General features: G+C 46.6%; 1 protein-coding gene across 1 annotated transcript in view; it reads left to right on the top strand.

Moving 5' to 3' along the window:
• PITPNC1 (phosphatidylinositol transfer protein cytoplasmic 1) overlaps nucleotides 1-26,289 on the top strand; it is a 242,189-nt gene that overhangs the window by 132,641 nt on the left and 83,259 nt on the right. Inside the window, exons 3-4 of the mRNA XM_044921611.1 lie at nucleotides 3,498-3,586; nucleotides 4,533-4,540. Of these exons, the coding sequence (XP_044777546.1) occupies nucleotides 3,498-3,586; nucleotides 4,533-4,540 (97 nt within the window). The remainder of the gene's footprint in view (nucleotides 1-3,497; nucleotides 3,587-4,532; nucleotides 4,541-26,289) is intronic.

Genomic DNA, 26,289 nt, shown 5'->3' with positions numbered 1-26,289 from the left:
TCATCGACGTGTTCTATATCATACTTAAGTTTGAAAGGGAAAACCAAATGTTTTAAAACCTCTGTCTTGGGGGTATTGACAAAGGCGTTTGGGAAACAGTATCATTCCACATCAGCACGTTTTCCGATTCTGTAAAGGCTTCAGAGTTTTGACCACCTTTTTCCTCAGGGTCTCTAAAGCCTAAGCGGCAGTGACGGGGGCTGTTGGAAGGTCTGGTCCCGGCCAGTGGACCAAGAGGACATGATTGCAACCGTGCCGCCATTCTGGAAGAGAGACTCTTGTCTGACAGCTGGGAGTGAGTTTGAGTGACAGACTTCTCCTTAGAATTGTAGGCTGTGTGACAGTATACATCATGGAAGTGACAGCAGTGGGGACTAATTTAATTCCATTTTCCTTTGCAGCCCTGATAAATCATTGCCACAGGGAAAAATAAATTTTACTTCCTCAGACAAAAACGATTTGAATAATGATGTGCTCTAGGCAGAGTGGGGGCGCTGAGAGAAGGTCTGTTAATGGGCTTAAATCGTGTCATGGAACTCGTTGCCGACGCCTCCTGCACCTGGCGTGGTGGCTGGCTTATACTGGGAGGGTCTCCTTCTCGGACTCCTCGGAAGGGTCCCGTAAGATGATATCAGCCATCTTGGCTGAATGTTGTGGGTTTTTTTAGGGCGTCTCTTTGGAAAAGGTGATTGATTACGGTGCTGCGTATCCTGCAGGACTTGGTGGATGAGACACGTAAAAATGGAGATTCTAGAGGCTGGGGTCCTGACTGCAGACAAATAGGAAAAAAAGTCTCAACATGAATGGAAAATTGCCACTGTTTTTCATCCTCCTTCCAGAAAATGCTTGTTGCTTAGGAATGTGGTTTTGCTGGGAGGCTTTTTAAGTGATAAAGGGAGTGATTTATGGAGGAAGGGGGCTTGGGCCCCCAGAACGCTATGTATGAGGAGCCTAGTGCATCTGGGGAGGGGTGCAGTGGAGGTAGAACCCCTCCCCCAACAGTGGGGACAGTGGGGAACGGGTCCTGATGCCTGTAGGGAGACATACACACTTTGTCTAAGCTAAAGAATGCCGAGCTTTCTTTGGGGGGAGATTCTACAGTTCTGGTTCAGTCCGCTAAGAGCACAAGGAAACCACTTGCCCTGTGAGTAGAAGCCACGTCTTCCTGCACCACCCACTGCCGGACATCGCCCTGGGCTGGGGGGCAAAAAGGAGGGAGCCCAGGGGAAGATGCGTTCCTGCCCGCTTCCCGCAAGCAAGCCCAACGCGATTTTCCCACTCTAGACGTCCACCCTGGTTGCTGTCCAACTCCAGCGACCGAAAGAATAAATCAAAGGTAAAAGCTATAAAAACCCCCGCCAGGAAGCAGCCCCTTCCTTTCGAGCGGTGTGAACGTCAGGTAAATGAGCAGTTGCCGCCGAGATGATTTTCTAGGAGTGAGACGTTCTGCATTAGAGCCATGAGAATTGTGCTGTGGGTTATAAAACGGCTCCCCGCTCGCGCCACCCAGCCCGCCCGAGAGCCGTGGCCTCGTCTGACACTCACCCAGCGTCAGGGGACCTTCGAGTCCCCATTTGATTTAACCCTGATAAACGGCCCAGAGCTTTGGGTTAGGTCCGGCCAGCCACTGGAAGTACAGATTCGTCTTCTTAAAAGCAGGTCCTGGACACTGTCAGAAATCAGAGAAACAATTTGAGAAGACGTACAAGATGCACGGTATTTTTCTGGCTCTGGTTGTCATTTAAGCTCCCTGTCCAAGAGGGGTTGGGGATTTGGGGGTTCTAGTAGCTCGATGTCCCCGGTTCCTAGTTCTGTCTGCTTGGAACTCAGAAGTGCTCCGTGATGAGCTTTATCACCGACATGCTGCTTCAGGAGCCGAGTCTGTGTCATCTGAGGGTCTGGAGTCCTGCTAGGCCTTGGAGGTCCAGGCACTTGGCTGTAGGCACCAGAAGAGGAAAGAACTACAGTAGTGGCCTCTGGAAAGATACAACCCGCCCCAGGCATAGCGCTGGGGAAGGGGGGGCGGGGGGACAAAAAATCATGCAGGCATATTTAAGGAATGTATGATCCTATATATTTAAATGTAATAGGGTATTCTCTGGGCTTGTACTATGCCGTAGAGTTGGCCCCTGAAGGGAAACAAAACAAAATAAAAAAAACTTCATTAGTCTTTGGTTTACAGAAGTTCTTGAGACCTGTGCCCCCCCGGGTTTTCTTTGTTTTAAGAATTTGTTTTCTGCGACTGGCTGACTGGCTGCCCGGGTTCCTGCTCCTCTCTTATTTTCCAGTGGCTATCCCAGCAAATCCTCCCAAGCTGGGAGGCTTAAGACCACACAGATGTGTCCTCTCTCAGTCCTGGAGGCCAGACGTCTGAAATCAAGGTGTTGGCGCTGTTGGCTCCTTGCAGGGGCTCGGACCGGCTTCTCCCTCCCAGCGTCTGGGGTCTGCGGCATCCCTGGCTGCGTCCTTGCAGTGTCTGCCTCTGTCTTAACGTGGCTTCCCCGCTCTGTGTGTCCCTGTCTCCAGATCTGCCTCCTCTCTCTCTCTCAGGAGGACACCAGTCCCTGGAGTGAGGACCTGCACCCTAAATCCAAGGGGATTCCACCTTGAGGTCCTTAATTACATCCTCACAAGTCCTGCTGTTCAAATAAGGGTAAATTCGCAGGTGCCGGGGGTTAGGACAGGGACAGATCTTTGGCAAGGGACACAAGTCAACGGACTACAGTCATCGAGGGGCTATATTTTGTTATTCTTCACATCTCTACAATTGTGACTGTCTGCTGCTTTAGTTCATTTTTAAAACCTCACTCTTGGGGCGCCTGGGTGGCTCAGTTGTTAAGCGTCTGCCTTCCACTTGGGCATGATCCCGGGGTCCTGGGATCGAGCCCTGCATCGGGCTCCCTGTTCAGCGGGAAGCCTGTTTCTCCCTCTCCCACTCTCCCTGCTTGTGTTCCTTCTCTCGCTTTGTCTCTTTCTGTCAAATAAATAAATAAAATCTAAAAAAAATAAAATAAAACCTCACTCTTGCGGATTGTTAAGCTGATGCCTGGCTCTACCATTTGCCTTTGTCCCCTTCCGTACTGGGGCTTAAACATTGCGTCCTATCACTTCTGCCGTGTGACTCCTAGGAGACCAAGGCCAGGCTGGCCAAACCCTCTCAACAGGGCACCTGCCAGGTGCTGAAATCTCATGTCCATGTAAATCAAATCAAAGAGGAGAGGCTAACAATACTATGAACTGCCACCCCCCCCCCCCCACCACCACCAGGCTGTCGTCACCTGCCTTCCGACATTTTAAGAGCATATGAATAATGCACAGAGAATGGTGAACTCTGCCAAAGACCAGAGGGGTGGGGAAGGGATGACTTGTGGAGAGAAGGACTGCCTAGGAGAGCCTCTGCTTTCTCTAGCAGTTTATCCAGGAAGGTGTGGGCAGCACGTGAGGCTCTGGGCAGACTCTTTCTAATGGTCTTTTTTTTTTTTTCTCTTTCCTCTTAGCAAACTGCCTAGCTGGGCTAGAGCTGTTGTTCCCAAAATCTTTTATGTTACAGAAAAGGCTTGGAACTATTATCCCTACACAATTACAGGTAAGTCCTGTTTATAACCCGTATGTCACATGTAGCAATAGGACCTAGTGGTAGCCAGATTTCACTGATTTAGGGTTTATTATCCAAACAGGGACTTGGGAGAGCCCTGTAGTATCTGCCCGTCACCCTTTGCCTTCATCTTTTTAGGTCAGTGCTTTTTCTAGCAGGTAGGAATTAAGATCAACCATCCCGTCTTCTTTTTGAAAGTGATTGTAGTAAATACCTTATGGAGAAGGAAGGTGAAACTCTTTTTAGTGATATGTCAAACAAGTTGTTTATTTTGATTTATTTTACAGCCCCTCCCCCAAAGAGCCCCACTCCCCACCCCCAAACCTTAACTATAATTTATGTAAAAGGTTCTATTGGGTCTCTCTGCCCCGAACTACTTCCTTTGCAGTGGGATAATATGATAATTTTAAGCTCACCTTCCCTCTCACATGTAATAAACTCTGTGCTGATACTGATCTAGAAACTGTGGCCCCCAAATCTGGAAGGTTTGGTTCTTGCCCTCAAACATGAAAACTTGAGATCCCACTTGAATGTCATCATAACAAGCTCTTCTTATTGGTTATAAAAGCTGCTTTTCCACTTAAAAGATTTCCTTTGTGGTTAATGAAATGCTCCACTGGAATTATTAGTCTTTAATTCTGCCTTTATAATGCCAACTCTTTGGTTTTTAATTAGCCACAAACCTGTAGGCTAATTGAATCTTGTGTACAGTCCTTATCTGCCCAACCACAAAAGTATCAGCTGAAAGAGTTTCAAGAGCAAATATGGAGATATTTAAGAAAGTTCAATTTTTGGAATGTTTCTTTAACATATTTTTAATATAATTCACCAGTATTTGTTAGTTCTATGGTGTTATTTTGCATATAAGCATGGTCTAAATCATCATTTTGTCTCTTTTTTTCTTTTCTCTCTTGTCCAAATGAACATCTGGGACCAGAATACACAGTAAGTTTCATTTAATCATTTTTAAATATTCAGCTTAAGATCAGTGGAGTAATTGGAACTTCCCGGGTACTTCTCATTTTATCCATGTAATAAAAAAAATAGAGAAATAATTCAGAATCAGAAATATTTAAATGTAGGCTATTACGTAGTTATATATAATGCCCTCACTGGCATGGTCTCATTTGTTCAAGAATATGAATGTTAATTTAAAATGCCTTGATAATCACTTTACATAATTAACTTTGTCTTGTATTTTTAAATAGCTTGACTACTCTACTTGTGATAGTTCACTGTAATAGAACAGTTTCTAGAAACATGGTTTTATTAAAGTGATGATAGTAGCTACTGATGGAAGGCAGGGCTTATACCTACAAGATGTGACCTGATCACTTATCAGAGGACCTTGTAACTAGAAAGACGTTCATTCAGATTAAAAAAAAAAAATTTTTTTTTAATTTTAAGTAATCTCTACACCCAATGTGGGGCTCAAATTCACAACCCCAGGATCAAGAGTTGCATGGTCTATTGATGGAGCCAGCCAAACGCCCCTCATTGAGATTATTTTCCTCTGAGCTCTGGATTGGACAGTCTTGGTGACTTGATAAAAATCATTTAATTTCTTCCTATCCTAAGGCCTCCAGAGTCAATACTTAACACTAAAAAAAGGGACCCTAGAGTATCACTGCACTGTGGTATTTTCATGTGGATCATTTTCCTCAACGGCCAACAGGGCAAGTTGTCATAACAAGACAATGGTTAACTGAGTTGTAACAGGAGTTGAGTGTTTGGTCTTAATCAAAACAGCCAAAGGAAAGAGAGGTGGTTAGAGAGAAATGGGAGAAAGTGATTCTCGTTGTGTCGTTGGCATGAGTCTGGTACCCTGCACATAGTGGGTGCTCAAGAAAGAGTTCTTGAATGGCAGAAGGAATGCCTGAGGCCAAGACAGATCATCTCAACGGACAAGAGTAGAAGGGTCACTGGCTTTGGAGTCAGATAGGCCTGAGTGTCCTCTGGCTTTGGCTCTGCCACTTTCTGCCCAAAGTTCTTAAGCAATTGACCCCCCAGTTGCCAGTTCTTGAACTCATGCTAGTCCATGACCATGTTCTCACCTGTCCTTTGCAAAATGAAGAAAATAGGAATAGTGTTCCAAGTTGTGCATAAAATTAAATTTATTTCACTTAAAGTTTCCTTTCAGGGGAATAAATTACATCCCTCATTCATAGGTATTAAAATGTCTTTCCTTTTATGAAATGAGAGGAATATGTATAGCATTTCCTCCCTAATGTCCATAACTTTGGGGGGAAAAAAGAGCAATTCTATGGCAAAATACAAATTTTGCATTTTAGAAGTAAAAGCAGCTTGAGTTCTCTGAACCAGTTTCTTCATCGGTAAAGTTGGAATAAGCCCTCTTTCATAGAGCCAGTAGTAGAAGGATTCAGTGATCTAAAAGAGACTTTTTCTGGAGGCACCTGGCTGGTTCAGTCAGTTAAGCCTCCCAACTCTTGATCTCAGGGTTGTGAGTTCAAGCTCCACATTGGGCTGCACACTGGGCGTGGAGCTTACTCAAAAAAAAAAAGGACTTTTTCTGTAAAGGGTCATATAGTAAATATTTTCTGCTTTGTGGGCCAGCTTCTGTCACTGCAAAAGCAGCCATAGATAATATGTAAAGATACTGGCCTGGTGGCATTTCTCCAGGCGGCAGGCCAAATGTGGCCCCAGGCTCTAGTTTGCTAACCCCCGATGTACACAACTGCAAGCATGTTGCCTCTACACGGCAGGCAGCTATCCCCAGTTCCGTGGCTTCTAGCAATTGCACAGTCTCTACGAGGAACACGTTGGTATCTTTTGAATCCTGCTTCTATTAACAGTTATGCAAATTACCTCCCTTTAAGCCTCTACTTCATCATTCTGTAAGTGGGGAAATGTAGTAACTATTTCATAAGGGTGATGTGAAGATTATATTAAGTAATCCTCATGAAATTTTAGCCTAGTCCTTGGTGCATGGTAAATGCTCAATAAATGTTCATTGCTATTATTTATTGTGCAATGCTAGAAGCTGCCATCATTACAATGGGAGTGCTGTGAGCAAATAAATGGGAATATATCTTGGTGTCCTTCAGTGCAGACTGGGCACCAGTTATTAGTCTGGATGGCACTAATTGTCTAGGATGTGATTTGATTTGAATGATATCTGATGTTATCCCCAGTTCCTACTTCTCCAAAAACTTGTACATGGAGTTTTCATTTGAAATGTAATCAGTAGTTACAGGGACAAGAGAATTCATGCCCCTGCAACTATGCAAAGGCAGTTATTTGCCTGATGAGCCTCAGAATTAGGTCACCTTGACTTGACCCAAAACTGGTGGCACTTCCCATAAGCCAATGATGCGTCGTACCATGGAATGTGGGGGTGATTAACAGAGAAATGAAGTCTGAAAAATGTTTGACATTGTGTTCATTTTTTAAGAATATGTATTATAGTACTGAAGTTCCAAAAACAGAGTGCAACAGAATGAAAACCATAGCTCCCGACAAAGCCATCCGCACTGGGATGCACCAAGGCAGCCCTCCTGTGGAAGGCTTTCTGACCCGCCTCCGTTACCTTGAACTTGGTCTCCTGTGCCGATCTCTGTGCAGGCGATGGAGGATTTCTCAGGGTCGTGGCCTTTCCTTCTGTCTAGCCTCCGCCCCGCAGGACTCCTGGAGTTCTAATCACACAGCTCGGACTTTCAAAGGGCCATGTGATTTTATTTCTGTTTGAGGAAACGTTGGGACAGAACGTAAAGAAGTTAGCTATGGTTGTATTGTCTCATACTCGCCCCCTTCTGTTTGACTCCAAGTATTCCTTGATCTCTTCTAGGTCCTTATTTTTCTTGTTTTTGTTTTTTGTCAGTTCCTCCCTAATGCAATCCTGGGGTCATGTTTTAGGGCTGCCGAAACAAAGTACCACAAAATAACACGAGCTTATTGTCTCACAGTTCTGGAAACCTGGGAGTCTGAATCTGTCGTTGACAGGGCTGGGCTCCCTCTGGAGCCTGTAGGGGCAGAATGCTTTGCCTCTTCCAGGCTTCTGGTAGCCCCAGGTGATTGTTGGCTGGGGACTGCATCACTATAATTTCTGTCTGTCTTCACATGGCGTCCTCCTTGCTGTCTCTCCTCTTCTTACAGGGACACCAGTCCTATGGGATTAAGGACCCACCCAATTCCAATATGACCTCATCTTAATTTAAATAATTCCATCTGTAACAACCTTAATTCCGAATCAGATCACATTCTGAGGAACTGGGGTTAGGACTTCAACATATATCAGGACATTGCCGGGCATGGTGGGGGAAGAGCACACACCTAATTCAACCCATAACACCATCTTTCAGTTTTAGGTTAACAGCCATTTATTAAGCACCGACAAGGTAACGCATCATGGGAGTAGGTTGCCTTGAGTTAACCCCTGCCTTTTGGGGAGTCACAATCTTGTGGGAAATAGCTAAACATTCCAGTGGCAGTGACCAGCAAGGCATAGGGTTTTCTGGAGACAAGATGGGACAGGCCATCATTCAGCCCAGAGGGCAGGCTTGTACCAGACCTGCCCATGGAGCTGGATGAGCTCGGAGTGGGGCTGACAGCAGAAATTCATACCAGCAGGCAGAATGAATGGCCCTGGGCACTCCAGCCAGACAAGCAATTGCAATGTGACAAGAAGGGCCCTGGTCTCTGGACTGGGGCCCTGAGCTTCAGGGACAGGGCTGTAATCCTCAGGGAGGTGTCCAGGTAAGAACGGGACACAGCCGTCTTTCACACGTGACTTGATCATAGATTCAGGAGTGATAAAGTTGCCAGCCTTAGCAAGTCAAAATACCGAATGTCCTGTTAAACTTGAATTTTCAGATTGATAGCAAATAGTTTTTAGTATCTCCCAAATATTGCATAGAATATACTTCTCCTGAAAGATTACTCATCTTCTAGGTTTTTGTTTTTGTTTTTGTTTCCTGGCAACCCTAGGGGAGGAGGGGTAGCAAGGGGGCAGAACTGGTCTGAGAGACTCTAGTTCAACTATCTGGGTATAAGAACAGGGGCACATTGCTGGGCCAAAGGGGAAGGAAGAGAGGGAGTTGTATAACCCAGGAACTTGTCCTGACGTGAACCATGTCAACACTGAGGTGAATCAAATGACCTGTCAGAACAACATAAGTACTTCCGGCCTCAGATTTGGCTCAGAAAGTGAAGTGGATTGATGAAGAGGGTGGAGTTGGGGAAGATTCGGTGCGAGCAGATGAATTCGTAACTGTCAGTATTTCCAGGAAAATCTGTGCTAAGTGCTATGGTTGAAGCCCAGAGCGTTGTAGAAAGGAGAGAGAAATTCTCCCTGGAGCAAATAGGGAAGATTTCCTGGAGAAGGTGGGATCTGAGCGGGACCTTAGGGATAGTAGAACCTAGAGACACCTGCTCTGTCTTAGTTTGGGCTGTATAATAAAACACCATGCACAGGGTTGGCTTAAACAACAGACATTTACTTCTCACAGCTCTGGAGGCAGGGAAGTCCAAGGTCAAGGATATCCTCTGATTCAGTTCCTGGAGAAAGCCCTCCTCCTGCTGTGTCCTCACAGAACTAGGAGAAACAGAAAGCAAACCATCTGATTTCTTCTCATGAGGGCATTCATCCCATCCTGAGGGCCCCACCCTCATGCCCGCATCTAAACCGAATTACCTCCCCAAGGCCCCACCTCCCATTACCATCACACTGGGGGGTCGGGGCTTCAGTGTCTCAATATGGGGCAGAGGACACAGTCCAGTCCAGAGCGTGCTCTCCCCAGGCCCAGTGGGCCAATGCTGTTGCTGGATCCTGGACACTGAGAGGCCAGGTTCCTGGTGGCTTTGAATGTCAAGCATGGTCTGTATTTCATTCTCCACAGGGAAGCAACATTTTCCCCGGCTAGTTCACTTTGATTTCCCATCCTAAACATAGCACAGTTTTTCTTTCCGCCTTCCCAGTGCCTGGGAGTCTGGGTTGGTCCCTTGGGCTGCAGGTGCACTGCGTCAGGCCTGCAGTGGTCACTCTGAAGCCAGCCCCTCACCCTTGCCTTGGACTCGGCCGAGTTCTCACGCTCTCTGCCCACGACAACTTGGGCGGAAGAGCCCACTCTTCTCTCTGACTACAGGGTCTGCTCCCTGGATTTATGACAGATGCTTTCAATTGTCTTCATCTTTTTTTTTTTTTTCTGTTTCAGATGCTTTTCCGTTGGCTTCTCTGTCCCCCAATGCTTTAATCCTAAATACCTCTTATTGATGTCATTTCAAGCCCATATTTCCTGTCTGTGCCCAAAGTTTTGCCCAAAGCAAAACTTCTCCAGGGCCTGACTCTCCACTGGGGTCACCACACCCTGGCCTCCCTACCCTCCAGGGAGGCAGAGGGGCTCTGAGGACTCTAGACAGCTGTCTCTTCTCATAGGATTAGCCCAGAGCAGTGTTCATCTATTCCTAGGATCCCCTAGGTCTTGTATCTGACTGTCCAACCTTTACTGAGACCTCATGCTGCCCTCATTTGTGATAAAACCCAGACACGAGAACTTTCTCTTTAGGGTCATCTAGGGCTTCAACATGATCACAGTTATCAAAACGTAAAAGCTTTTTCATCACCGTGTATGACTGTGTGGTGAGAATTATGTGGAGATGCCATTTGCCCAGGAAGTGGAAAAAATATCTTTAGCTTGGCTATAGGAAAAAAAAAATCTTAATTACACAGTTAACAAAGAATCACACGGTGACAGTTTTCCAGAGGACAGACTATCTAGCCAGTTCTTCAAAACCTGCCGGTTCTTCTGTAGTTTGTAAAGTCACAAAGGAAGGTGCCCGAAGAGACTGGCTGCCTTCCAAAGTCACTAATTTTGTTTCTCTAGAGCTAAAAAAAGGCAACGCCGGACTATGAACATAGCTCAGCAGCATCAGCTCAGCCTTGGGAGTGATAAAGGGGAAAAAAGAATTTTCTTATTTGTAAGAATTTGAAAATGTAAGCTATAGTAAGCTGACAGCAGTGACCTACATACACAGTTGCTATATATATACTTGGGGACCATGACCATCCCAGTCCACCAAAATATCTTTTCTTTCTTTCTTTCTTTCTTTCTTTTTTTTTTACTTATTTTTTTTTTAAAGATTTTATTTAAGTAATCTCTACATCCAACGTGGGGCTCGAACTCCCAACCCCGAGATCCAGAGTCACATGCTCTCCCAACTGAGCCAGCCAGGCACCCCTCCACCAAAATATCTTTTCATAAGAATCCACAGAAGGAACAGTGACACACGGGAGGCCCGTTTGTGTTAATGAGAATGACTGCAGTTACCCAAGGAGCGGAGGTAGTCGTGGGCTATCTGCTGTTCCCCAATATTGTAATTATTTTTTTGAAAGAGGTAGAGAAGGTAAATTTAACAGAGCAGGGAGAAGGAGAGGACTCTTGCCTGAGTACCTCGAATGGTGCTGAGGCACAATGAGAGATGGAGTTGTTCGGGGTTGGTTCAGCCCAGCCAGGGAAAAGAATCAAGCATGCTCACGGTTGAGAATGTCTCATCAGCCACTCAGGGTGAACTCAGGTCATCTTTCCAGGAGTGCCAACAGGGAGATTGAGGTATATTTCTGAAAGCAGCTGATGGTTCTGGATAGGAATGTCACTTGAAATCTGGGCCTCGTCAGGTCCCCGATAATTGAAAGAGCTGATGGGTGCTGTGTGCGCATACCGATGACCTCCTCGCCTGTCGAGCCTTCTTGAGCTCCCCTCCCCCACCTTCCACTGAGTCCGAGCCAAGGGTGGTAGAAACCACTGAATTACGTAACAAGGAAAAAGGTGCAAGTACAGAGAAAATACACTCATACCAGAACTCTAGGATTGGTCTTGTTTGGATGGAAATGAGAAGACAAGCTGGCCATCTCAACTATTACATAAGCTAAGAGAATAATGGTACCTAAGTATTCCTTCTTTGGAGTTGTGGAGACCGGGGTAGGGATGGGAGTAAGTTAGGAAATAACTTCTATCTCCACATCACAATTAACCCTGAATATCCAGGGGAGAACATCATTGTGGTGGGCGGTAGGTGGTGGGCAGGGCAGTGTCCCTTTAGAAAAGAGGCTATGTGAACTGGGACCTGGTAGGAACCAGGTCAAAGAAACAGTCTTCCAGTTGGGGGGCACTGAGGAGCAAAGCAGCAATTAGGCCAGAAGAGGACCCTCCCAGAGAAAGATGGTTGAAGTCAATGGAGACAGAGGTCATGGCATGAGGCTGGTGTCATAAATAGTCAGAATGGCCGAGTTCAGAAATCTCCAGGGGTCAAGAGAATTTAGATGGAGACAATCTAAAACCATTTATACCTACCATTAAATGGTGCACCCCGACAGTTAAGCCTGGCAGCACTGGATTATGCAGAGCTACACAGACTTTTGTTATTGCAGGACTTCTCAGAGCCTTTACGATTCTGCCATACGTTGTGAATCTTCAAAAAGGGAGCTGCAGCAATTCCCACACTTACTTGTCCTTGGGACCTTGGATTTTGCAAGGACAGCCTTCTAAAACTTAGGGGAATGCCAGAAGCTTCTGTCCGGGTTAGAGCCATTATGCACCCACAAAATAGGTCAGTGGGTCAATTCTATTTCAGGAAATGTTATGTGCTGTAAAATTTCAGTGGGTTAATACATTGCATAATGATTACTGTTACTCAAATTCCAGTGGTTTGAAGGGCTCCCAACAGTAATAACCTGTAAATGTTAACCTGTGAGACCACACAGCAAAGGCAGGAGTCTCCCGAGATGACAGTGAGGTCACGCATCAGATTTGCTTCCATTTCGGAAATAAACTGGTCGTATGGGGGGGGGGGGCCCAGTTGCAAAGCAGCTTATTCACGGATGTGCCGTGGCCCTTGTGCAGGACTAGAGCTTGTCTCCCCATCCCAGCAACCCAATCTGTAGGTGCCTGTGAAGCGAGAGGCCTGGAAGGAGCAGGGTTCTCTGTCTGGTGTATCCCCTTTCCATTTCCTCTAGCTCTTCCCAAGCTGTTCTTTGTACTTCAAAGAGAATTAATTCAGCCATCTTGGGGGGAGAGGGCAGGAGATAGAATGGGCTTCGCTACCATAACATTAGCATTCGGAAATTGTCTGCATTATTTACTTATTTATTTATTTTAAAGATTTTATTTTATTTTATTTTATTTTTATTTTTTAAAGATTTTATTTATTCATCTGACAGAGATAGACACAGCGAGAGAGGGAACACAAGCAGGGGGAGTGGGAGAGGGAGAAGCAGGCCTCCCGCAGAGCGAGGAGCCTGATGCGGGGCTCGATGCGGGGCTCGATGCGGGGCTCGATGCGGGGCTCGATCCCAGGACTCTGAGATCATGACCTGAGCCGAAGGCAGACGCTTAACGACTGAGCCACCCAGGTGCCCCTATTTTAAAGATTTTAAAGGCAGACACTTAACGACTGAGCCCCTTAAAATATATTTTTAGGTAAGGAATTTGCCCAGTTTGGTTCAGAGGGGTGGTGCTTACAGTTTTTAACTGAGAAGGCTTGTAATCTGAAAGTTTCCTGCCCGGCTGTATGCCAACCTGTATATTTGGGGAATCCTTCTGATGCGTACCCCTCTCTGTTATTTATGTGTAATTCTTCTTCATTTGATGCATTCTGCCTGTCTCTTTAAATCCCTGTCCTGCCTTTATCGTGTGCAGCTCTCCGTATTCACAGGCCTCCTCTGCTTATTTCTCCTTGACAGGTCCAGCTTTAGATTGCAGGAGCCCGAATTTAGTTTCCCCGCTCGATGTTCAGAGAGGCACCAGCAACAAACCTTGCCCCATTGAGAAAACATATTTTCATTCATGTCTTCGCGGCCTCTCCTTCCTGGCCTTGCTTCTTCTATGAGGTGCTGTTACTCAGCTTGTCAGAGGACGGAAGAGGCTCCAGCGATGAATGAACTAATGAATGAACAGAGCCTCAGTGCAGGGCGCAGGCTGCCGGGGAACCGGGAGAGGCTGATGTGCATTTCCGTGGTGTGGGCTGGAATGCAAACAGATGTCTTCCTGCTGTGTCTCCAGGCTCCGCCTCCTCATGCTCCCTTCCTCTCCTCCTCCCCCACTCCTCTTTCAGGGCACACTGCTCTTCTTGGCCACCTTTTTCTTCCTATGCAGCGTATATTAGGGAAATCACTCTGATTCATCCTCATCTCTATTATTACATGCAATCCCTTTCTCCTCTTTGTTTTAAAATATTTCTCCTCCTCCTCCTCCTTCTTTAAATCTCCACCTGGGTTCCTCTTTTCACTTTTCTGGAACTATCTTTGCAGTTTTTTTCCCAATTACCTTATTGCCATTGCCACCCACTCTATGTATAAAGCCATACACACAGCCCTTGGAACCCAAGAACCCAATGGAACCCAAATAGCTCCCCTCAGTTCCTGTGCATCTTTCCCTGCATCATGACTAAGATTCTGAGTAGATGGGAGGGATAGCTGCACATACACCTTCTTGAAATTGGTGTGGGGGGAGTGCCTGGGTTGGGGGTGCCTCAGTTGGTTAAGTGTCTCCCTTTGGCTCAGGTCATGATCCCTGGGCCCCCCCGGATCGAGCCACCGTTGGGCTCTGTGCTCAGTGGGGAGTCTGCTTCTCCCTCTGCCCCTCCCCCCTGCTTGTTCACACACTCTCTCTCTCTCTCCCAAATAAATTTCTTGCAGATTGGAAGGATAAAATATCCTGATGAAGAATAAAAGAAGTTGGAAGGTACTTTAAGATCTAGGTGTCTCTCAACTGCCTCTACATACAGATTGACACCCTCCCCCCATAGTCTACTATTTTACAAATAGCACAGGCTATAAGCCCTAGAGTCCGAAAAGATAGTAAATCCTAAATCCTAGACTTAACCACGCTAGCCCTGTGGAATATTCTGGATGTAAGTCTCCTGCTGGTGAACGTTGGAAACATTTGCAAGTTCATTTTTTTTTTTCAAGATTTTATTTATTTATTTGACAGAGAGAGAGAGAGACAGCAAGAGAGGGAACACAAGCAGGGAGAGTAGGAGAGGGAGAAGCAGAATCCCCGCTGAGCAGGGAGCCCGATGTGGGGCTTGATCCCAGAACCCTGGGATCATGACCTGAGTGAGCCGAAAGCAGATGCTTAACCGACTGAGCCACCCAGGCGCCCCTGCAAGTTCATTTTTATTAACGATCCCAGCTCAAGCTGAAATACCCTGTATGGCCTTGGAGTACATTTAATATGATGATATAGAGTATAGTACCGGAGAATCAATGTCTTCAGGGGAATTCCAATAGAGAGAAGGTCAAGTCTATATCGAGTTTAATGTTCATTGATAGCGGAGGACACGCGTGCATGGAGACAGAACAAGATGGCCAGAGAGGAATGCATTGAGTTCCAGATAAAAGCTAAAAGGAAATGATCTTTTGAAAGCCTATAAACATTTCGTGTACCCCAAGCCAGCTTCTCAACTCTTCCATTTAACATTTTTGTTTCCAAGCCTCCTTGGAACGTTTTGTCCTCAGACATGGAAGGATTCTGGCTGCTAACCAGGAATAAAACGTTAAGTTATTGAGGTCAGTCATTGATTTTTCAAACTTTGCTTGTCTCAGTCCAGGAGGTTCCATGGATATGCCTCAACAGCCATCATGTCCCTGTATAATGCACTATTTGTAGAAAGAACTCTGGTGCCATTTAAAAAGCAGTTTGAACTACAGAACCATATCACCTCTCCGATTCTTCCTCATCCTGGAACTCCGTGAACAAGTGTGATCGATGAGACAGGAACCACTTGAAAAAGCGATTTCCCAAACTTCCCACACTTGCACCTCCTCCATCTTTTCAACCATTCTCCTTATAATGTGCTCCCCTTTAAGTTAAGTGAACTCAAATTAAGAGAATTTTCAGAATACCTTGTGACTTCCATTACATCCCATACAGTTCCTTGGGGGCCTCACTGATATGTTTATTTACTTTTTTATTGGATTTGAATTTTTTTTCTACTTACAGAAAAAGTAGATGTTTATTATAAAATACAGGCATTATAAAAATGTGTATCATGGAAAATGAAAAGACCTCATGATTTCTACTGCTCTCCTCCATGAGAATATTTTGGTGTCTATCTCTCCATGTTTTCTGTGCATATACTAATGTGCTTTTTTTAACATGCTTTTCTTTCCTTTTTATAAACTGGATCATCCTGTTTTACACTTTACTTTTTTTTTAAGATTTTATTATTTTTTAAGATTTATTTTATTTATTTGGAGAGAGAGACCACAAGCTGGGGTAGGGGGAGGGAGACTGAGAGGGACGGAGAATCATTAGCAGATTCCCCTCAGAGCGAGGAGCCTGATGTGGGACTCGATCTAATGACCTTGAGACCATGACCTGAGCCAAAACCGAGCGTCCTGACGCTCCACTGACTGAGCCACCCAGGCGCCCCTTTAAGATTTTATTTTTAAGTAATCTCTACATCCCGCGTGGGCCTTGAACTCACAGTCCAGAGATCAAGAGTCAGATGCTCCACCGACTGAGCCAGCCAGGCGCCCCATACTTTGCCTTTTAACGGCTTCAGAGTGCTCCACAATGTACTTAACCAACCCTCTACTGGTGGACTTTGGGTTGCTTCTGCGTCTTTTATAAGACCAATGATGCAGTAATGAACATTTTTTTCATTCCTAGTATTTTTTACACCTGAGAATTTATGCCCTTCCTTGAGTCCTGAGCAGGGTTTTGAATGTACTTTACAGCAGGAATTAACTCAAGCCATCATATTTAAAATCATTTTTTTTAATGTTTTATTTATTTATTCATGAGAGTCAGAGAGAGAGAGAGAGAGGCAGAGGCAGAGGGAGAAGCAGGCTCCCCACCGAGCCAGGAGCCCGATGCTGGACTCGATCCCAGGACCCCAGGATCATGACCTGAGCCGAAGGCAGATGCTTAACCATCTGAGCCACCCAGGCGCCCTAAAACCAATTTTTGAAAATGATTGTATCTGAAGGGTACTGGGATATTCTGGCATTTAAAGGAATACCGCTGTGCATTTCTTAAATGAATAATTATTTCCCCAGTGTGTCTTTCGAGTAAACTTTTTTTTTTCTTCTCTGGGCTCGCTTGAGGTAGGGCACCTCTGTCATTTGGCAGATGCACGCAGCCATATTTGCTCTGCTCTCGGTGGCCACGGGACACACTGAGAAGCAAGTCTGTGCTTCTGCCACCATCACCCCGACTGAGCCCTCCACTCCTAACGCTCGAGAGGCAGCAGGATGTAGGGTCATGGGCATGAACTTCCAAACCAGACAGCTTGAGCCGAATCTCAGCTCCATCATGTACATGTGATGTGATTTGGGCCAATGACTTAAGCTTCTCATGCCTTTATTTCTTATCTGTAAAATGAGGGTAATAATAGTACATCCCTCCTAGAGTTGTGTGAGGGTTAAGAGTTAAGAAAGAATTATTACAGGGGCGCCTGGGTGGCTCAGTCATTAAGAGTCTGCCTTCGGCTCAGGTACCCTTCAGATACAATCATTTTCAGAAATTGATTTTAGGGCGCCTGGGTGGCTCAGATGGTTAAGCGTCCGCCTTCGGCTCAGGTCATGATCCCGGGGTCCTGGGATCGAGCCCCCCATCGGGCTCCCTGCTCGGTGGGAAGCCTGCTTCTCCCTCTCCCACTCCCCCTGCTTGTGTTCCCTCTCTCGCTGTGTCTGTCTGTCAAATAAATAAAATCTTTTAAAAAAAAAAAAAAGATAAAGAAGAAAAGAAACACCTGGGCAATAATAAATGTTGGCAAGCATGTGGAAAACCTAGAACCCTCACAGCCTGCTGGTGGGAATGTAAAATGGTGCCGTCATTTAGGAAAACCACCTGGCTATTCCTCAAAAGGTTAAACATAAAGTTACCATATGACCCAGCAGTCTTACTCCAGGGATATACCCAAGAGAAATGAAAATGTATGTCTGCACAAAAACTTGGCAAGAATGTCCATGGCACCATTATTAATAATAGCCCAACAGTAGAAACAAATGTCCATCAGCTGATGAATGGATAAAGTAAATATGATATATCCGTACAATGGAGTACTTCTCTGCCGTAAAAAGGATGCTAATTCAGAGAATCCAGACACAAAATACCACATATGATATGATTTCACTTATATGAAATGTCCAGAAGAGACAAATCAGAGAGTTAGAAAGTGAGATTAGTGGTTGCTTAGGGTGTGCGGTAATGGGGAGGTGGGAATGGGGAGTGACTGCTCATGGGTATGGGGCATTTTCTTAGGGTAAAGAAAATATTCTAAAATTAGATTGAGTTAATGGTTGCACAGCTCTGAATATACTAAGAACCACTGACCTGTAGACTTGAAATGGTAAATAATATGGGATGTGAATAAAGCTATTTAAAAAAGAAAAGAACAGGGGCTCTTGCACTCTCTCTCAAATAAATAAAATCTTAAAAAAAAAGGAAAAGAAAAAAGAACAGAACAATCAAGTCCTGGCTTCAGGCATGGGCCCTGGGGGCTCCACCGACTTTCTGAGAGCAAGTCATCAGTCCAGGGGCCTGGAGTCCATTTTTAACAAGCCCACCAGATGAAGCATCATTAAGAAAGTTTAAGAAATCTACTGTGAGAGAGAATGTGATTTTTTACTTTACTTTTTAACTGATGAAGGGCAGGATCAATACGCTTTTAGCTCATGGTTTTCATCATGCTCTGGGAGCTGAGGGAGGATGGCATGACCATAATGGTGATCCTCATCATAAATGGTGCTCATTCTTCCAGAAGTCTTGCCACTGCATGCCTCTGAGGTGCAGCCCCCCAGAGAGCCTCAGACTCCACTCCCCAGACCCGGTCTCTACAGCCACCATCCGCTCTCCCTGTGCACCTGCGGGGCCTGCAGAAAGGGCTTCCAGCACCACCCAGAAACTATGAAATTCCCATGGGCTTACCCATTTCTCTTTAAGAGTTGCTTACATTTAGTTTTCTTCTCGTAAGTGTTTCTTATTGCCATAGCAACCCTAATCAATCACTGGACTAAAAATAGCTCTTTCATTTTTCCAAAGCATGTCTGTAGTGAATTGAAAATCCAGCCCTGCCATGCATTTTGCATAGGCTGCTCTCCTTTCCCGGCACTGAACCCGGGAGTGCTTGGTCTGGAAATTATTCTTGCAGAAGCCCAGGTACTTCACTTGTTTTTCCTGGCATTCTTCTTCCCGACTGCAGATCCTCTCATCACTTCCCAGAGATACAAGCACACACGTTTCAGTGTTCCGCAAAGAACCCTCGCTTTCCTGCACATTTGGCTTTGGGTACTAGAGATTTCACAGGTACCTGATGAGCGCTGTGTCCGCCATTGCGGATGGAAGGCAGATTAAAGGTACGGGGTACAGAAGAAGCTGGTTATAGCAGGGACACATGATAGCAGCCCTAGTGAGACTCTTCTGGCTCTGGAGGATCTAAGCTAGAAAATCAAAGAGGAGATGACAGGAGAGCTTTGCCTCATTTCTCTCATTTCCCCATGACACTGCTACTATTTTTAGGGGGTTAGGGGCAAAACAAACCCTGCGTGTAATAATGTGAATATCTGTTAGATTCTCCTGGCCAAACTGCTTTTCTAGGCAAGAAGGGGGGGGGGGGAGATTTTTCATGAGTAAGAAGATTCCAGATCTTTAATGGGCCCAGGGGAGGAAGGAGAGCAGGGAGGGGCTGAAGTGACTCATGAGGTCCCCCAGGCTCCAGGGGATTAGGGCACTTTATTGCCTCTCTCCCTGCCTCATCTTGCTGCTCAGAGTCACTGCCCCAATCTTCCGCCTGTAAACAGGGTCATCTCGGGGGCTCCCAGGTGCTGTTTTTTTAATGCTGTTTCTCACCTTGTCTGAGCCTTGGTTTTTGTGATAAGGCTGAGTGAACGAGCGGGCATAAAGCCTTTTACATCTAGGAAAGCAGAGAGTCCACAGGGATCCTGGTTGTGTTCTTGTTTCCCTGCCTGAAGTTGGCAGGGGGTCGAAGAAAGCCGAGAAGAGGTCAGGGTGCCAGGCCTTTAGGATGAAGGAGGACAAGGAGGATGTCGCTGGACGATCCGATGTGTCCTCAACTACACAGCAGGGCAGGCGGAAGAGTGAGGCTGGGAGAGCGCACACCTGCTCTGTGGCGTGGCCACCATCCACGTCTTGGGAAGGCCCCGTCAGGTGTCCCCGCAAGTCCACAGCCTCCCTGTGTGTCCATGCACGTATGCAGGCGAGGATCTCCCCACCCCAGCCTTTTCCTTCCCACAGAGCCTGTGGGGTTCCTTGGGGAGGGGTGCAGTGGGCTGGGCACCTGTCCCACCAGACACTCCCTGGCCCTTTGCTAGGTCATTTTGTCTTCACCCCACAGTGATGAGGTTGGTATCATGCCCGTTTTATGGATGAGAAGACTAAGGCTCAGAGGGATCGAGGAATTTCCTCGGAGTCACACAGTTTGTGAGAAAAGCAGCTGGGGGTTGAACAACATCTGTTTTACCCCAAAGCCTGTATTCTTTTTCCTGCATTCTTGCTTCCTGTGGGCTAGGCGGGTCCTGCTCCATCTGGATGCCCGCTCGTGGCAAAGCTTAGTGCCATCGGTTACTGGCAAACGTCACCCTGGGCCGTAGGTGGTGGTCATGGACAAAGCCGTTGACATCACAGCTGGAACTACTAAGTGAGGAGAGCACAGATTCCCCGTTTTCCTGAGACCTCCTCAGACTTCCACGGGAGTGATTTTTATGCAGATGAAAGCCGAACAGGCGATTCTCGAGGTTAGGTGGTACTATTGGTTTTTCTATCACTGCATAACAAATTTTCCACAAACTTAGCAACTTCAAATACAAATGTATTATCTCAGAGTGTCTCCTGGGCCCAGGTTAGCTAGGTCCTGGCTCAGAGTCTCATTAGGCTGGGCTCCAATCTCATCTGAGGCTCGGCGTCCTCTTCCAGGCTCCTCGGTTGGCGGGTGTCGGTTCATTGCTGTTGTAGGACAGGAGTCTGGTTTTCTCGTTGGCTGGTCTCCGGGGGTCTTTCTCAGCTTCTGGAAGCTTCCCTGGCTCTAGCTACTTGGCCATCTCACCACATGGCCGCTCACTTCTTCCAAAGCGGCCAGAATCTCTGCTTCTTCAAAAAAGAAGTCTTAGATAAAATGTAACATCATCTGATCGCCTTGGTAATCTAATCAGGGGGGCTACTGTCCCATTATTCTCACAGGTCTTGCCCACACTTTAGGGGAGGGATCCGGCAAGGTGTGTATCCCAAGGGCTGGGAGTCTTGGGGGGCCACCTGAGAATTCTGTCTGCCATGAGTGTTTTAGTCTTTCCTTCATGGGCCACATGGGACTTCAAGCGTTCAGTGCTCCCAAGTGACCGTGCCCTAGAGAGCATAGGAGTCTTCAGAATCCCTTGACGCCTCCCAGTTTTAGCCAATGGGTGACACTCCTGATGTCTCCCTTCAGGAGAGACACATTCCAGTTGGTTGTGTCAAGGTTCCCAATTCTTTTTTCTGCTCCCACACTCCTGACACTTCTTCAGTGATCTGGAATCCCCCTCATTGATAGAAATGTGTCAGCATCTTTAGGGGATACCACGTGTTTTGAGAAAGTCCAGGGTTGGACGGTGAGGTGCTCCCTTTGAGATAGTTGAGGGTGACCAGGTGAGATGGTATGTTCCTAGCTGGATCAAAGCCCTTAGTCACAGAAAGCAGACCTGAAACAGAAGCTTTAAGGCCCGAACGTCTGGGGGACGGTGGCGGTGATGGCAGGGAGTGGGGACGAATCCTCCCGAAGGAAATGTTGTAGCTTATCTTCTGGCTGGTGAGCCAGACACACAGTCAGCTAATTGTGGAGATAGAAAAGGAGATAAGTGTGTGACAATGGTACGAAGAGAATGCTTCCTATACACATGGGATCATCATTCTGACATGGGATTTGAGATGGTCTGTGGGTAAGATTTAGGAAGGAGACTTCAGGTTGAGAGAACTGTGGGCAGAAAAAGGAAACAAACATGGCAGCCAGATGTGGTCCAGGGAATGGCGAGTGGTCTTCTGGGACTGACTGTAGGAGGAATATAGGGCAGAGCCATAAAGAAGGTTAGGGTCAGATACGAAGACTCTAGGTCTTACCTTTAAGGAGGGAAGCTGAGCCAGCAGGATGTGGGCATTCATTGGATGTGATGGGTGAGGGTAGTGGGTTGAATAGTGTCCCCTCAAAATTCATGTCCACCGGAACTTCAGAATGTGACCTTTTTGGAAAGAGGGTCTTTGCAGCTGTAAGTAATTACGGACCTTGAGATGCGAGATGAAATCACACTAGGTATAGGGTGGGCCTAAATCCAGTAACTGGTGTCTTATAAAAAGAGGACACCCAGGTAAAAGAAGGTGATATGAAGACACAGGAAGAGCTTAGAGGGATGCACCTACAAACCGAGGAACACCTGGGGCCACCAGAAGCTGGCAGAGGCAGGGAAGGGTTCTCCCTGGAGCCTTCAGAGGGAGCACAACATTGTCAACACCTTGATTTTAGACTTCTGGCCTCCAGAACTGAGGGTGTTAAGCCGCATCACTCATAGCAATTTGTTACGGCAGCCCTCGGACACTCGTAGGGGGCAGGAGAACATTTGAACTCAGTATGGACCTTTCGGTTTGGATGCCTGTAGGACTCTTGTTGGGGGTGACCGGTGGGCAGCTGGACACGTGAGAAGAGCAGGCAGGGTTAGAGATGTCAGCTTGAAAATGGTCACAGAAAAGTGAGGGGCAGCTGAGATCCACCAAGGGGGAGAGGGTTCAGAGCAAAAAAATAGGGCAGAAGGCAGAACCCAGGCGACCCCTCCATTGAAGGTGTGGAGGAAGGAAGGGAAGGCAGAGAAGGAACTGCTTTTCAGGAAGGCAGAATTCTTGGCTCATACTGAACAGTGTAGAGAGTTCGTCAGGGTGTGCACAGGGAAGCAATGCTGATTTGAAAATTCCCTGACACTCGGCCATTTCCATACCCTATTGCTCTGGTCGAGAAGAGCGAGAGGTGGAAAAATGCAGACAGCAAGCATGGGCTACTCTTTTTTTTCTTTTTTTTTTTTTTAAGATTTTATTTATTTATTTGACAGTGAGAGATAGCGAGAGAGAGAGCACAAGCAGGGGGGGCGAGCGGGAGAGGGAGAAACAGGCACCCCGCTGAGCAAGGAGCCTGATGTGGGGCTCGATCCCAGGACCCCGGGATCATGACCTGAGCCCAAGGCAGATGCTTAACCCACTGAGCCAACTGGGTTACACTGTGGATACAAGGAGAAATGGGATTGATTGTAGATGAAGGAAAGAACATCACTGAGGGAACTTGATACTTGTTTTTTAGGAATATGACACTTTTCATGATATTTTTTTAGGCTGCAGGAAGGAAACCAGGAGAAAATGCAAATAATCAATGAAACAAGTTTCCAGAGAAGAGACTTACAAATATTTTTTGTTGTGCATCTGCTCCGTGCCAGGCACTGTGCTAGGGTTTACTCGGATGATCTCATGGATCTTCTCAACACTCTTATAGAGTAGAGAAGGGTGGTCCCCATTCTGTTGTGGGGAAACGGAGGCTGGGAAAGCCAAAATAATTTGCTCAAGTCCATACCTCTCAGATTTGAGCCCTGGTCTGCTGCCCTCTGTGTCTCAGTTCTTGTTACATTATTTTCCTTTTTTTTGTTACATTATTTTCCACGGGAATGCGGAAAGCAGCATCTTTCTCTGATTCACAAAGAATAAGAAGCAGCATAAAGAAATGAGCAGATCTGCAGTGGAGGAGAGGGACGTTCTGGGTGTTTCTATCACATGGTCTTATTAAACTATGAGTCAGAATTATCCACTGCAGGGGAGGAAGAGGGAAGCCCAGGGGGTCTAGAGAAGGGAAGGGATTTAGGATAACCTCAGAAGCCAGCCAGGAAGAAGGAAAAACCTCGCTTAACTGCTAAGGCTCTATTAGGATTAGTGGGTTGGGTTTTTAGGGCAGCTAACCTGTGTGGGGTGAGCAGAACCTGATCTCAAGATGGACTTCTAGCCAGAAAGATTTTAGCAACAGCTCTGAAAATGCTCCAGGCCAGAGGTTACTCCTGATTTTAACTTGAGACACCACACCTCCAGGGCTCCGAAAACAAGCCATCGGATATCCCAAGGTGATGATCAGTCCCAAACCCCTGCTACAGGAGAAGACCCTGACCAGCCTAGAGTTGACCTGTCCCATAGGGGTTTCCCCCCCTCCCCCACTGCCTGGCCACACCAGGTGCACTCCCAGCCTCTGGCAGGGTTACCATTCTGATATGAAAATAACCTAAGTCCTTGACTCAGGAAATAACAGCATCTGCTAATTTGCATAGGAGTTTTGCATTTCATATTTGGGTTTAATACCCAAATGCTAAAATTCATTTATTTGACCTTAGTTAAGTGGTTTAGGGGTTCAACCGATAAAAACTCCTCGCAGAACGTTCCACTCTGACACACCCAGACCCAGCTCCCCGCCCAGGACGACTCTCTTCTCCTGCCATCTGGCACTCTGCACGCACTGCATTGATCCTCCTATGAATTATGGGTTAAAAAGGACCCATCAGTTTGCCGGAAGGCTTGATATTTTTAAAAGGGTCTCGGCAGGTGCATCTCCCCAAGTTCCCATGTCAAGAGCTCCGCCGTGGGCCTCTGAGCTGCTCCAGTTCCTCCAGGGTCTCGATTCGTGGTGAGCAGCCCCTCCTTGGAACTCCCCGGGACAGCATGCGTGAGGGCAGCAGCTATGGAGCAGCTCAGAGTTTTGAGAGGAGACAGCAAAGAAGGTGTTAATAATAATCGCAGAGCTTCATTCTCCGTAAAGACAATTACTGGGATTGATTGTTTCTGTGTTTCCTTAGTCACGGTTCAGCTTGCTTGTTTCACTTGGATTAAGACAGATGAATGCCGAATGCACACAGCCATGTGATGTCGGAATTATCAATGGCACGTCCAAGGCCCCTGCCTTCTTGTACACATGCTGCTAGGGTTCTCAGCTGTGCTGAAAGGGGATCCTGGAATGGGAGGGATGAAGCACATGGGGTGAGGTATTGTGAACTCCTGAATTTTAGGTAGTGCACCCTGTTTTATTCCCATGTGTGGGGTATAGTGAGGTGGTTTTCCAATGAAAGCCTGCATCTACATCCCCTGGAAGGCTTGTTAAACACAGATGCCTGGGAGGGCGCCTGGGTGGCCCAGTCAGTTAAGCATCAACTCTTGATTTCGGCTCAGGTCATGATCTCAGGGTCCTGGAATGGAGCCCCACATTGGGCGCCATGCTCAGCAGAGAGTCTGCTTGAGGATTCTCTCTCTCTGCCTCTCCTCCCTCATTCTCTCTCTCTCTCTCTCTAATAAATAAATAAATCTTTAAAACACACACACACACAGATGCCTGAGCCCCTTCCCTAGAGCTTCTGATTCAGTGCGTACAGGGTTGGGTCCAAGAATTTGCATTTCTAACCTGCTCTAGGATGCTACTGCTGCTGCAGGTTTGGAGACCCCACTTTGAGAACCAGTGGGATAGTGATGAAGAGCGTGGACACTGGGACCAGGCCACCGGCCTTGTAATCCGGATACTTACTGTTTACGAGCTGTGTGATCATGGGCCATTTACTCAACCTCTCTGTGTCTCCGATTCCTCATCTTTATTTATTTATTTTTTCTTTGTGGAACATCTGTAAAACTTTATTGAGAGAATTTCAACAGTGAAGTACCCCAAATAAGAGTAGTTTGGATGTTTCAGCTTGTCCTTGTTTAAATCTGGAATAGTCCTTCACCTGCTTCTGGCATTTTAATGGGTTCTAAAAAGGGTAGACTTGGCCCCTTGACATCAGGGTCATCTTCAGGTTATACCTCCAGCCTTTGCCTGAGGCAGCTCCTGGAGATCAGCTTCCAGGTCCCATTCTTGAGCCACAGGTTCTGCTTCAACTTCCTTCCCTTGATCAGGTAGGATATCTTGACTCCCACGTGGTGCCTCCTTTTGTTTCGGTTGCTCGTCACTGGGTTGCTGCTCCCCCACGTGCTGGTTAGACGCTGGATCATCTTTTCTTTGTTTGGATGTGGATGTGGATCTGACTCGGCCACCCCTAGTTCACCCAGTTGAATTCAGCTAGCGAGAAAGCTCACGGCAGAGAGAACACGCCGCCTCCATGCGTCTCCCGTTTCCTCATCTTTAAAGCAGGGATGATAACGATAGTACCTACTTCGTGGTATGTTTACGAGGAATAAATGAATGAGAACTTGAATGCGCTTGGACCAGTGCCTGGTATATAGAGTACGTGCTCCATGTGCGTTGGATAAATAAATAAAGGAGCCAGACTCAGGATTGTGAGCGTATCAGCTAGTTTCTCTGACACCTGCAGCTCCCAGTGGAGTTCCTGGGTCATTTTACCCATTAATCTTTTGTCCCATCTCTTGTGGCCGGGAAAGTTAATGCCCAGCTCAGTGCCAGCAGGAGGGAGGTGACATCAACATCCATCAAAATCCTCTTCTCAAGCTACATTCACCCTTGAAATCCACTTAATACACAGACTGTGACTCACTGAGACTGGGACAGTAGGGCAGTGTGCTTTTGGGGTTTCTCTCCCCCATGCTGCCAAAAAGAGGGGCTGCCCTTTATATTGAGCTCGGCCGCAACCTCGTGCTGATTGCTCTCATTTGTTCAACGCTTCCCCTGTGCCCAGCACTTACGTGTTTTACACATGATTTCATTTAACCCTCAAAACGTCACCCTGTCATGCT

This window comes from Neomonachus schauinslandi, chromosome 15 (assembly GCF_002201575.2).
Source record: "Neomonachus schauinslandi chromosome 15, ASM220157v2, whole genome shotgun sequence".
Classification (NCBI taxonomy): Eukaryota; Metazoa; Chordata; class Mammalia; order Carnivora; family Phocidae; genus Neomonachus; species Neomonachus schauinslandi.
This window is presented reverse-complemented; position numbering and strand designations above follow the sequence as displayed.